Source organism: Stegostoma tigrinum, chromosome 26 (assembly GCF_030684315.1).
Source record: "Stegostoma tigrinum isolate sSteTig4 chromosome 26, sSteTig4.hap1, whole genome shotgun sequence".
In the NCBI taxonomy this organism is placed as follows: domain Eukaryota; kingdom Metazoa; phylum Chordata; class Chondrichthyes; order Orectolobiformes; family Stegostomatidae; genus Stegostoma; species Stegostoma tigrinum.
In genome coordinates, this window is record NC_081379.1 from 41,532,816 (window position 1) to 41,547,432 (window position 14,617).

Consider the following 14,617-nt stretch of genomic DNA (forward strand, 5'->3'; position numbering starts at 1 on the left):
ACTGTTATTTCTTTCACCAAAACAACACCCTGTCAACCTCTTGCAGCTACATGTGCATCATACATTTCAGTCCTCCATATGCCCGTGTGTGTGCCAGGCACTGCCCATGAAATAAAACTCACCGGATGTGTCCCTTAAACCAACCAATCCAAACAGCCCAGACAGACAAAATCCCTTAACGTCTATAATTGCCAATTCAAACAACCTGTGATATTGTTTATTGTACAACATTTTAGGCAGGTTAAATGTAGGTAATCCGTGGAGCCACACATTAGAACTTGCTGAGGTTTTTGCAAACTACAAGGCAGCTGGCCAAAACACATGCTCCACCATACATCTTTGGTAGAGAGACCCTTAATTTTGCTTTGCCATCAAATGTATATTGGCTCACAGTCTTGCAGCCAGATACTGTCCCTACCTCAGGATAAATATGACCAGGTTACAACGGCTCCTTAGTTTAATTCAGCAGCCACATTCTATTGTGATGAAACAGCGTAGAGTTACATTAAAAAAAGCAATTGCTACTTTCATGCCCCAAAAAAAAACACTGAAGGCAAAACTTATATTTGCGCTTTTCAGTCTTGTTTTTACAACAGTAAGTACTCTTAAAAAGTACTTAACTGTTGTGCATTTGGAGAAAGACTTCCCGTTAAGAATGGTGTCAGAGAATTACAATTTTGTTCTTATTTTGATTGGATCCATGTAGGTAACCTTTGATGTCAGCAAAGTGACAGGAGTTAAAGGAAAAGTTGTCGAAAGTAAAGATGAGCTCAGCCAGGTGGTGGGTGGTGGTGTCTGGGGACGATTCGGGCCATTTTTCCTCGGTAGAATCGAAGAATCTATTTCTGACAAAGTATAAATTCTTTAAAAATGCGCAGCTTTGTGGGTTTTCGGGGAATATTGGCCTCTTTTTCAAAGGGCATGGAGTATAAAAATGGGGAGGTCTTGCTAAAATCATGCACAGGTGGAATAAATTGAACACAGTTTTGTTCCCCTTATCTCAGGTAAGATATACTGGCATTGGAAGCACTCTGGAGAAGGGTCACTAGGCTGACACCAGGTATGGTGGAACTGTCATAAGAGGAGAGTTTGAGTATGTTGGATCTGTGCTGATTGGAGTTTAGAAGAATGTGAATTGAAATACACAAGATTCTTACAGTACTGACAGGGTATATGTGGAAAGGTTCTTCCGCCTTGTGAGTGTGTCTAGGACCAGAGGGCACAATGAATATGTGTAATTTCTCACTGCAGAGTTTGTGTCATTAAGTATATTCAAAGCATAAAAAGGCAGATTTTTAATCAGTAAAGAAATCAAGGGTTATGAAGAAAAAGGCAGTAGAGTTGAGTATCATCGGATCAACCATGATCTCATTGAATGGTCAAGCAGATTCGATGGGCTGAATAGCCTACTTCTGTCAATGTCTTATGATGTTATCAGTGATAATGGGAACTGCAGACCTCTCTGATGAAGGGTCTAGGCCCGAAACATCAACTTTTGTGCTCCTGAGATGCTGCTTGGCCTGCTGTGTTCATCCAGCTCCACACTTTGTTATCTTATGATGTTATGGTGGTTTTTCTCTTTCCCCCAAGAGCAGTTCTTCTGCAGTCTGTTTTTCACATTTAAAAAGTAATCTTACTCTTTTGGAAGCTGTAGAACAAAAAAAAAACCCTTGTCCCAGCAAACATTGTAAAACTTACTCCTGGCACCAGATCTCTCCAAACACAGTAAACTGTTAGGATGAAGGTTAAATTATGAAATTGAAGAACAATTTTAAAAGTGCAAAGTCAATATTAATAAGCAGTTCTTTCCAAAACTCTTCATTTCAATGCATGAACAAATAACAATAAAACACCACTTGTGCTTGACCTGTTTGCCCTCATGCAGGGGTACCTGCCAATTGCAGCAACCGATCAATACTGGTAATAATACTGTGCGTAGGATTTTTGCCTGAAACATGAAGTAATTTCAAATAGAGCAGCTATTTCACATTTCCAGGTTTTTATGTTAAACTTATAATTATTTTCCACCATACATTTTAAATACAGGATACCATAACACTTTAGGTTGACTTTTAAAAAAAATACATCCTGGATAAACTGTCACATTGAAGCTTTATGTGCCTGATCAATCGACATTAACAATTCAACAGCGCTGTTCAGGAGTTTACCTTTCCCTGGACCAACATTCCTTCTCAGTCAATACCACCAAAAGAAAATCAGTTGTTCATTCATCTCATTGCTATTTGTGGGCTTTTGCTCTGCATTAATTGGCAGAAGATTTGGCTTGTATGGAACTTGTTGCACTTTTTCTTTTAGATGTGAAACAGCTTTTGAAAGGCCACATGTGGACAAATGGCAATTTACGTGAATGTTCTGTCTTTTATCGTTCTTACTCAACAATACAGATATACTAGCATCCATGCAAGTTCATGTCGCTAAAACCCTCCAAGTCACAGTGCAACCTAAGCATGGGCTATTAACCATTTAATTGTTTATGCTTCCTATGTGTTACTTTCTCCTTCTGTCCATCAGATACCAAACAGTAGAATGTTTGCAGTAGCAAGCAGACCTGCTATGCCAAGACAGGGTGAATGTAATGTTAAGATGTCAGTTTGGTGGGAATGCAGTTTGTGTTGTAATAAAAATGCATACATTACAAACATATGCTAACCCAAAGAAAAATGTATAAATGTATATATATTATATATACACATATATACACACACACATACGCATATATTGAAAAAACTGGACACACACACACACACAGACACAATAAATGACAAGCAAACGCAAAACAGAATGAAGACTCAGAATGTTTATTAAACAATGCAAACTGAAGGAAAACAAAACACATCAAAATTACATGCATTAATGACAATTAAGCACGGATTAATAACCTAACAAAAGATACAAAAATGAAGCTGGAAAGAATGGTATATAATACGCAAATGTGAGGATCACATGATGAGCAAATATACTAACCTAGTACATAAAGTGAACTGACTGTATACACTGGTTCATAGTCACCTACCTTCATCAGCCCCAATGATGGGAGATATAAAGCATTGCTGTCGTGCTATTGCTGGATGCCAATCATCATTTAGCTTCTTACAATCAGCCATTCATAAGTCAATGTGTTTCTATTTCATATATTTTCTAGAATGTAGCATCTTTTCTTGATACCTGCATAATCTCTATAACATTGATCGGTATAGAACAAAAATGAATCAGTTACAAAGACCTTATATCTCAGTATTGCTTTAAGTGAATTAATACGATGTGTGAAATCCAAACAGAGTATATGTTGCAGCATCCACTCTTCAAGACGGCTACATCATGAAAAATAAATCTAAACTTCTTTGTAAAGTGACCATCCTTTCCAGATGAATCCTTAACTAATTAATGTCACATTACCTAAAACTGGGTTATTTTTAAATGTCAGCAATCTATTTCTTCCAAATTACAAATTATTATTGAGCAGTAACAGCAGTACAACAGCACCATCCGGAGGTATCCTTGAATCATGGCAAGTCAGAGGATATTGTGGTACTGTTTGAAATCACTGCGCTGTAAAGTAAGGTTCAAACAAGCTGAGCCATCAACAAACACTTGACATGCTTTCGTTAACATTATTACTGGCTAAATGTATGTATTTCCATAATTTCTTTACCACTGAAAGGCCAAATTGATGGAACAAGAACTTCTAGTGCAGAGTGTTCTGGAGACATTTTGCAGGTTGAAAACACCAGAGTCCAGATCCAGTCAAGCATAAAGCTACTGATACCTATTTTCTGACTATCCCTTGATGAGTCTAGTGTAAGTTTTTCATTCCTACTACACTACCATTTTCCTTCAACAATTTATGGCACAATTTGATGCTGTAATGTGACTAGTCATTAAGAGATCTTCTACATATGTGGCAAAACTTTATTGCTGATATTTTAAAGCAATGGTTACACCTCAAAGACTGTAGTTACAGTCTCCCTAAACTACATTCAAAGAACTGGGCCACATACAAAGTAGAAACCGGAACAAATCGATGTACATGCACTACATAGATTAATTTATATTGCTAAACAAACCTCCTCACCTGCTGACAAGAGGGTAACACACTCCCAGCAAGAGCAGCTCAGAGTAATTGCTAAATTTCAAATACTCTTCATTAAAATGGTCACTCTCAGTTTACCAAACTCTGTTCTCTGCCTTTAGTTCAAATTCAATTTAAGAGGCAGGAAAGTTCCTGCTTCAACTATTTAAAGTTGTAAAACGGACAGATTCACTAAGCGATGCTGTGATTCTCCAAACACAATATCAAATGCAGTCCAGATTTATATTGGACATAAATCAAAGTTGTTGCAAACCTTCACTCCTTTAACAGGATCTCTAACTTAGTCGTGCACACAGTCACAAAAACAAATTCTCTGAGTAACACATTATTTTAATTTTGCCATAAATTTCTGGGTCAATATCCAGCAATTCTCTGTCTAACACTATCATGGAAGCATCATCACCATAAGGATAAGAGGATCACACACACAGGATTGTATTACATCCTAAAATCAACAAGGGTTGTACAATAAATTATACCTTTCCAGTGTTACCTACATTTAAAATAAATAAAAGCATTTCATCTAGCCACAATACTCATTTTGCTTCATTCCAAATTCCTTATGAACAGTTCTCAGTTCCACTGGTGCTAAATGTCAAAATAACATAATTGTAACGTAAAACATGACAATATGTTAAGCATTGCTCTACAGATGCTACCTGACTGATTGTTCATCATCCGAATAGCTTTGGACTTGGCCAGTTCAAGTGCTGTCACCCAGTGTTGCCGCTCCACCTCAGAGCTTGCTTTCAGGTGGTATGTGCGTCCACTATCTGACAGCACAAAGGTACATGAGTCCTCAATGTCGATATGAGTGGTTGCTAAGTTAATAGTTCCTCTGCATGTGTGCCCCATCTCCGCTTGGGTCCTGGAAAAACATAAGCAAATATAGCACATTGAATGATCTTATCAACGTAACAGGTGTATCTACTACATCACAAACTCCTTGAGCCATTTAAATACTCACCAGCTCACTTATAACTGGCAAAATATAACTCAATTGTATGCAGGAAACATCTATCTATATTGTTCTTCTAATCTGTTTTTGGTTTTCTCCTGGCTCACACTGGGTACCAGTTTACCTCTCTAAGCTGGTTGCTCTTCGCAGGCAGCAAAAACAGACACAGCCCAATTCTGATGACTCTCATTCAATGCACATGCGTGTATTTTCTCACATAGCAAAGAGAAGCAAAAGCCATGTTTGAACCAGGGCTGCTAAAGAAAATAACATGATACCTAATACTATTACACACACCTCAGATTCAAAAGATTGCTGCAACTTGTTGAATGACTATTAAAAATGTTAACCACATTTATAATACTTCATGGATTTATTGCTTTAACTGCCTGCTCATTGACATCAAATTTACAACTGAGATTTTTCAGCATCCAATACATTGGAAGACATGGAAGGTGTTTTCATTGAATTCCTAGTGTGGAAACAGGCCTTTCGGCCCAACAAACCCACATCAAACCTCAGATCATCACACCCAGACCCATCCCCTGTAACCCTCTTAATCTACACATCCCTGAACATTGGGGGCAACTTAGTAGGGCCAATCCACCTAGCCTGCACATCTTTGGACTGTGGGAGGAAACTGGAGCACCTGGAGGAAACCCACACAGACAAAGGGAGAATGTACTAACTCCACACAGACAATCACCCGAGGGTGGAATTGAACCTGGGTCCCTGGTACTGTGAGGCAGCAGTGCTAACTATTGCCACATGGATAACACCTTCATCCATAGGTCTTCTAAATCACATGACAATGGAGTATAGAGTGTCTTATGTGGGTTACAGAATGCTGGGTCAGTTCTAGTTACAAGTGTATCCAGACATCAGCAAGCACCGTTGATGGGATAATCCATTCATTAGCAAAATAGTCTCCAATTGCACCATCTGCGCAACTCACAGACAAGAGCAGACAAAAATCACATCTACCCTCCTCTTTTCCAAGCTAAACCTTGGAAATGAATTTGTACTGAACTCGGATTTCAGAGATGTTACTCATTATAGTCAACGATTATTCACAATTGATTGAGGTACAGAATCTCATTAGTTATAATGAGAAAAAGTGGTATTTTGAAAGTCACCTAAAAAAAAGCATATGAAAGCAATTGTGTCAACTTGTTTCATCTTCCAAACCATACCAAGTCAAGTCACCAAAACACAAAAGAGAAATTACCTATCTATCCATTGTCAAGAGAATTAATTTTAGGCGAGAATTAATTTTAGGCAAAGGCTACACAAATTCATGTTGTTCAGCCTATAAAAAGTTGAAGGAAATGTACCATTATTGTGATAAAAAAGTTAGTGGAACAAATATAGAATTAACTAAATTTAGAATTAATAAGCCTGTATAGAGCCAATTTTGTAAATTAAAATGTATTTCCCTATGTCTCTGTGGTCTTTACCCTCCCGATTAGTCTGCCACATGGGACTTTGTTAAATGTGTTACCATGATCCATGTGGTCGACATACAATGGCACCAAACTCATCAATCCCCCTTGTTACTTCCACAAAAAAAATACAAATTAACTAAATCAATATTTCCGATACAAGTACTTAATGTACAGAGTATACAATTCTCATTAATACAATGGACACGAGTAGTGCGGTAAATAACAACATTTACTCAACTTTTGAGGATGGCACAGCCACTATTTATGAATTGGGAAAGTGAGTGCAGCTCTGAAACATCAAGCAACATATCCATCAGCAAAGTGATGAGAATTATGACCAAACCTTGGACAAAGTTCCCCATTCATTATGGTTCCAGTGGGAGACCAAACTGGTAAGAGCTGAACTGGCTCCATTTCTTTATTTGCCCACCTGTCAGTGAGTTGCAATTATGCTAATATTAAAAAGGATCCCTTGGTACCTTTCTCCCAGACTACATGAACTTATGTTTTAAAAGGAACAAATTTTACCAGGCCTTGAGTTTACAGGAATAAGATTATTAATCAGTAAACAGAAGTTTGAGAAATTTAACATACCTACAAACAGAAGAAATAACTAGGAAGTCCAAGATACAAATTGAAATAATACACAGATCAGTCTCTGAATTGTTCCCCAAGGGATTAGAGTTGAAGGTCGTGGCCACTGTCGAGATTTATAGCATTGACACTGGCATTGGCAGTTAAACAGTCAGTTTTATAAGCCTTAATTTTGCAGATAGTTGAGTTTCTGTAGATCTGATTCATTTCAACTATAATTGAATTCTAGCACTCTTGCTGTGTAAGAATCATTTTGTTGGCCTGTTTCTCTTTTGTCTAGCTACTAGCTAGCTGAGTGAGAAAGGCTCTTTACCTGTAATACAGTGATTAGGGGACACTGCTTTGACTGTGACTTTCATAGCATGCTAACTCACAACTTGGGCTGGTACACATCAATACATTTAGTCTCACTAGCCTATTCCAGTAGAGTTGGAACTGTCTTTTTAACCCCAAACTTTGCGTATTCATCAAAATGAGCTTGGGACATAATCAATAAGGTGCAGCTGTTGAACAGAGATGATCATCCCTCCATTATCTTAGTAGTTACAATAGATCACAGTCCAGTCTGTTTGAGCTTTCTTTCACATTTGTAGGTGTTACGTCGCACTGGCCCCACACAGAATTCTTGCAGGCCTAACCCCAAAATAACACTGCCGTTATCTTTTTCTGTAGCAATCCTCTTTTTTCAAAAAAAAACAACTCATAATTGTTAAGGAAAGGAGTGGATGTAGCGCTGTAGGCAGAGAACAGGACAGCAGGATTAGCTTGTTTTGGAGTCATCAGAAAACTACAGAAACACAATGAGCTGAATATTCACCACTGCATGCTGTGGTTCAATCAAGAGAGGTGGGTAAAATCTCTTCTTGTGACTCCAGCATGAAATCCAAGCTAATGTTCCCATACTGTATTGTCAGAGATGGTGGCTTTCAGGTGCAATCTTAAACTCAAGTTCCACCTCAGGTGAAAATAAAAGGCCCCAAATGCTGTTCAAGACAAATCAGGAGCGTTACTCCTGATTTCTTGGTCAATTTTTTCTCCTTAACTAACATAAACTAATCTAATTTACTGATCTTTATCATACTGTTGCTTGCAGGTCAGGTTGGCTGTGCATTTTCCTACAGAACAAGAACGATTACATTTCACAATGTATTTTGGGATTTGTAAATTGCGATGCTTTCAGAATTGGATGATTATTTAAATAGAAACAAACAATCTGCAAAGGCGGGGAAATAGACAAGACAATGGCATTAAGACATAAACAGAAACAGAAATTGCTAGAAAAGTCAACAAGTCTGGCAGCATCTGTGGACAGAAATCAGAGTTAACATTTCAGGTACACTGACCCTTAGAACTTCTGAGGAAAGACCACTGGACTAGAAATGTTAACTCTGATTTCTCTCCACAGAAGCTGCTGGGCTGGCTAAGTGTTTTTCCAGCAACTTCTGTTTTTGATTCTGATTTAGAGCATCTGCAGTACTTTTGGTTTTTGGCACTAAGTCATGAGACTACATTGGAGAGCTAGGACAGATAAAATGGGCTGAATGGCCTCCTCTTGTGCTGGAACACTTGTGAGATTTGGTGGGACATCCTGAAATCATGAAAAATGATATATAAATGCAAGTTTTATATATTTTCTGTGCTGTCAATCTGGATGGTTCTTTGGAGAGTCCAATCTCAGCACAGCCTAACAATTTTGCATTAAAATAAAAATTCCAGCATGTCCATTGATGTTAATATGAAAACTGATACTATGACCAAGTGAAGGATTATATAAGACCACAGACAAATCATGGGTTTGAGATTTTAAACTTTTAGATGACAAGGTAAATAAGTAGGACATATTCATGGAAATTACTGTGTAACAGACCACTTGGAAAATCCAAAACAAACAAAGTTACACACCATCACTAAGGCTCCATGTTATTGGTGATAATCTCACCAGGTATCTGACAGTATCACGTGAGTACAATTTGTATTGAATACAGAACTTATATTTACGGATGACACTCAAGTGATGTCAGTGCTGATGAATAACATGGCTGCGATGGAGAACACAATACAAGGGGTGGTTGAAGAAGTCACCCTTTATTTACACATGAACAGTCCTTGACTATAGCACTGCCTCATTCAGAGTTAGCTACTAGAGTTTCAGAATCTCTGACACTCACCTGTTTTATGCATCAACCAGAGCTCCCTGATTTGACCAGATTAACAACCCCAATCAGGGGAATCATATTCTATGAGATCCGTCTGGCTGGCCTCATTCCAATCCCCACATCCCATTCCCTCTGAGTGTGCGGACTTAGCCTGTCCTTTCTCACGGAGAGCCTAATTGGGACATTTTAGTACCTAGTCAGGTTCCTCCAATTTGGCATCCAATAAGGTCAGCTTGTGACACATGGGAACTTGCCTCTTTCACCAGAGGCATTTCGATGGAACTTGACTCTCTTCTTCCTATAGCAAAAGCATCAAGGTGGCTACATCCATCATGTCCGTCTGATTCTGAGCACTCCGCAACATTTGATGGAGAGGGTAAACACATGGATTTCTGCAGCATTTACAGATGTTCTGAGGGTGGTGGCAAGTTCGCAGCTTTCATGTAGACCATCATACCTAACCAAACGTATACATTACTGGTCCTGACCTTGCATCGACCATGCCTCTTACCCATGCAGGGCAATTTCTGTGATTCTTACACAAAACGTTGTCCTCCCGTATCAAATGGTCTCTCTGACTTGGTGGAGTCTGGTGTCGAGTACTGACATTCCTGATGCCAGTTTACCCTCATCTCAGATCCAGGAAAATCACACTTCACCTGGTTCAGAGTCTTCTCCCCATTAGCAATTCTGTTGGTGCTATCCCTATAGTTGCATGTGATGTGGTCCTATAATCAAATAGGAACTGGGACAGTTTGATATCCAGTGAAGCCGTAGGGTGTTTTTTTCAAAGCTGCCTTCGAAATTTGGACTGCTCTTTCTGCCAGACCTTTGGATGATAGTCGGTATGGAGCTGTCCTTATATGCTGAATCCCTTTTGACTTCAAGAAATAACCAAATTTCCTGCTTGTAAAAGGTGGTGCGGTATCTGTGACCAACACTTCCAGGACTCCATGTGTTGAAAAAGACATGTGCAGTTTTTCCATTGTCAACCTATCGCTTGACGAATGGACCATATGCATGTCTAGCCACTTTGAGTGGTGTCTACAACGACTAAAAACATCAAACCCATGAAAGGACCCGCATAGTCGACATAGAACTGAGCCCAAGGTTTACTCGGCCACTCCCACGGATGTAGGGAGCTGCTGGCAGTAATTTTTGTCCTTGTTGGCACTCTGGGCACTGCCCCACCAACACAGCTATACCTCGTCCAGCCGAGCCACCAGACATAGCTTTAGAGTCATGGAATCATAAAATATAGAAACAGACCCTTTGGTCCAAATAGTCCACACTGACCATGTTCCCTAAGTAAACTGGTCCTACTTGCCTGCGTTTGGCCCATATCCCTCCAAACCTTTCCTCTTTGTGTACTTATCTAACTGTACCTGCATCCACCACTTCCTCTGGCAGTTCATCCCACACATCACCCACATTGTTAAAAAAAATGTTGCCCTCAGTGTCCTTTCTAAAACTTTCTTTTCGCGCCTTAAAAATATGCCCCTATTTGAACTCCCCAACCCTAGGGAAAATACCCTTGGCTATTTACCTATCTTTGCCCTTCATGACCTTATCAGCCTCTTTCCCGTCACCCCTCAAACTCCTACGTGCCACTGAATAAACTTTTCACCAACATCTTCATTTTGGAGACCTCCGGATGATCCTGGTAGAGTTCAGCCTGTATTTGATGGCAACCTTTGCTCAGTACAATCACTCTTTCTCCCATAATAATTATGCCATCTTCTATTGTGAGCTGGTCTCTTTGGGTCCAGGAGGGTTTCAATTCTCGTTGTGATGGCTCTTTGGTTTCCTCTATTAATACCAGTTGTATGGGTTTTGAAAGGACTGGATCTTTCTATGGACAAAGTCTGATACTGTCAGCTATGACTGGGAGTGTGTCCAGAAAATGTTATATCAGTGCAGACTCTTCCACTGGGGGTACCACCAGTGGTGAATCTGCTAATGAGCGGTGACTCAATACATCCACATTCTCTACTTGGCCTCCTGGTTAGTGTTCTAACTTATAATTATATGCCCATTGTTTAAGAGCCCACTGCTGAACATGGGCTGACGCTATGGGCAGCGCTGCCATGTCAGAGAGTCATACAGTCAGAGATCTAAACAGCACAGAAACAAACCCTAACTCATCCGTGCTGACCAGTTATCCCAATCTGACCTAGTCCCATTTTCCAGCACATGTTCCTCTAAACCCTTACTATTCATATTCCCATTCCCTGGGTGGAGGGACCAATTACTCGGGGACAAAGTTTCAATGTGTGGGTGGGACGGGGGTTTAAAAAAAAAATGTGCAAGGCAAGTTTTTCACACAAAGGGTGGCAAGTGCCTGGAATGTACTGCTACAGGAGGTGGTCGAAGGAGACACAACAGCAGCATCATCCAGGAATAACCTGGATGAATATGTGAATTGCAAGGGAAGAGAGGGATATGGATCCTGTAAGTGAAGGCATTTTTAGTAATGAAGGACAAAATGTGTTGACAGAGGCTAGGACCACCACCACTTCTTCTGGCAGCTCATTCCATACAAGCACCAGCATCTACGTGAAAAAGTTGCCCCTCAGGTCCCTTTTAAATCTCTCCCCTCTCACCTTAAACCCATACCCACTGATTTTGGACTCTCCTACCCCGGGGAAAAGATCCTGGCTGTTCACCCTATCCATACCCCTTAAGACTTTACAAACCTCCATAAGCTCATACCTCAGCTTCCAATGCTTCAGGAAAATAAGCCCCAGCCTATTCAGCCTCTCCCTATAACCTAAACCCTCCAATTCCCTTGAAAATAAGCCAAGTAGGGGCTTGTGGCCTGTGATTCTCACAATTTTTTGTCCATCAAAGGGTATTGATGGAACTTCCTGACTCCAAATGTAACTATCAATCCTATTTCTCTATGTGAACATATTCATGCTCTGCCGAAGTCCAGCATGCATAAGCTTTTGGGCATTTCTCTTCATTGGGCCACCTATGAGCTAATACCACCTCAATGCCATAGAGGGAGGCATTGCATCCAATACCCGATTTTTCTTGGGATCATTGTGCCAAAACCTTAGAACATGATAGCGGTTTCTTTACTTCATTGAAATATAGGGCTTGTCTATATGACAATCTCACAGGCAGACTTGTTTTTTTAAAGGAGTTGATGCATAAGTGCCAAGATGGGTTTCCATAATTTACTAGCCCAAGGAGTGACCAAAGAGCCTGGACAGATGTGGGAACCAGGGTACCTTCTACTGGCTCCACTTTATCTTCCAACAGGTGTAACTGGTCTTGTCGACTCTGCAGTCAAAATGAGTCACTTAGGTTGCGTTGGGGGTGGCTAGAACACACATTTTCCCCTTCTTAGACGTATGCTTGCCTTGGAAAAATGATTTAGGACTATGATCAAGGTCTCCAAGTGTTTCCTATTAGTTTTCCCTATTATCAGAGGTCATCTAAGTAAACGGCAACCTCAGGTAGACATTGCAAAATGTTCTCTATCATCTGCTGAAAAATCGACAGGCTGACAACAGCTTGAAAGGCATCCCCATATATTGGCAAAAGCCCTTATGCTTATTAATTGTAGTATATTTCAGGGAATCCTGGTCTAAACATAATTGCAAGCAAGCATGAATCATTGTCCAGTTTTTTGAAGGACAGCTTTGCGAATAAATCCTCTGCGGGATTGGGTATTTATCCAACTGCAGGAAACGATTCACTGCTTGTTTAAAATCCCCGCAAAGATGAACCAACCCGTCGGGCTTCAAAATCTGTTTAACTGTGCTGCCCTTCCCACGAACTGGACTGGTTTGCTGATTCCTTCACTTTGCAGCCTTCTGAGTTCTGCCTCTACTCTTGCCCATAAGGCAAACGGCATTGGGCAAGCCTTGCAGAATCATGGAATTGCTCCCTGGTTAACGTGCAAGGTGGCCTTGGCTCCTCAGATAGTCCCTCGACCTTCCTGGAATACTTCTGGGTATTTAATTAGCACTTCATTCAGGTAGCCATTTTCTAATTGAAAATTGTTGAGCTAACCTAGATGAATCACTCACAACCAATTTCACTCCATCAAGCTTGAGCCCAAGCCTTTTACCACAATCACTGGCAACTGAACCAACTGAGTTTCATAAAAGACCAGAACTGAAGTCGTACCTTCACCTGAAAAGACTCCCTGGTATAGAATCAGTCTAGCTGAGGTCATGTGCAAAGTTACGGGGTGGAATTCAAAGCAAATTTTATTAAAAACTGGTTCTGTGATCAGTGATGCGACCACGCCAGTATCAATCTCCAACAGAACTGGATGAGCATTCAACCATATGTTTTTCTTGATTAGCAACATCAAAATCAGAGCCAAACAAATGACACTTCCAAACCAGATGCAGGTGGATGTTCCAGGGTATGAACTCTCCTGTAAATTTATTTTACTCAATTTAGTTCTAGTACGACTCTTCTGCTATCGACAGCCACTACAATGGCTTGCCAGCCAAGATCCTGAAGAACATTTTAACTGTTTGGCTGAGGCTTGGCTTTGTTTTGAGGTTTTGCTGTGGTTCAACCTAGAGTCCCTCTTATCAAGGTATGTCCTGTGTGAAGCTATGCAAGTGCCTTCACTCAAGTGGTATTCCCCAATTTCAATTGGACTTGTGAAGGTGCCCACTTCTATCAGAATACTCTCCAACTCAGATGTTCCACATGCCACATTTGCCAATGATACAGCCAGTTGTGGCGCCTGATTGAAATCCAGTTGGGCTTCAACTAGCAGGCGTTTTGCATTGCTAAGCATTAGTCCCACATACCAGATGGTCTCTAAGTATCCCATTAAGGATTAAAGCAAATTCACAGGCTTCTGCCAATCACCATAACCTAGTCAAAAATCCTGATATGGAGTCCAGTGGTTCTTGAATTGCTAAGTAAAAGCAGTGGTGTCTCAGAATTAGAAGCAGCTTAGGGTTGTAATATTCCTTAACTATGTCAGTCATTTCTTAAGGTTTTAATATCTTGTGCCTCAGGAAAGTCAGACTGCTAAGGATAGTTTGCAGATCCTATCAGGAGAATTGCTCAATGTTTCTCATCTGCCACAATGTTGTTTGCCCAAAAAATATAAAGCATTCTTTCCACATACTGGGTTCAGTCCTTGATGACAGGATTGAGCTAGTCAAACTTCCCAACAAAGGCAGGGCGTAAGAAATGCTTACTCCAACTCCAACTGTTGCGAGCGTTTCTCTTTAGGATCGTGCTTTACTCTCACTGCCACTGAAATAACCCCAAAAGCCAGTATCCCGTCACCAAGTCATCTTACACTTGCACATGAACGGTCCTTGACCATAGTGGTGCTTCATTCAGAGTCAGCTACCAGAATGTCAGT

The 14,617-nt window shown here is 40.3% G+C and overlaps 1 protein-coding gene across 6 annotated transcripts in view; it reads right to left on the reverse strand.

The window, feature by feature from the left end:
* LOC125463998 (oxysterol-binding protein 2-like) overlaps positions 1-14,617 on the reverse strand; it is a 315,453-nt gene that overhangs the window by 260,850 nt on the left and 39,986 nt on the right. For all 6 annotated transcript variants that reach the window (XM_048555891.2, XM_048555890.2, XM_048555889.2 and 3 more), the window contains one exon: positions 4,771-4,979. In XM_048555891.2, coding sequence (XP_048411848.1) covers positions 4,771-4,979 — 209 coding nt within the window. The remainder of the gene's footprint in view (positions 1-4,770; positions 4,980-14,617) is intronic.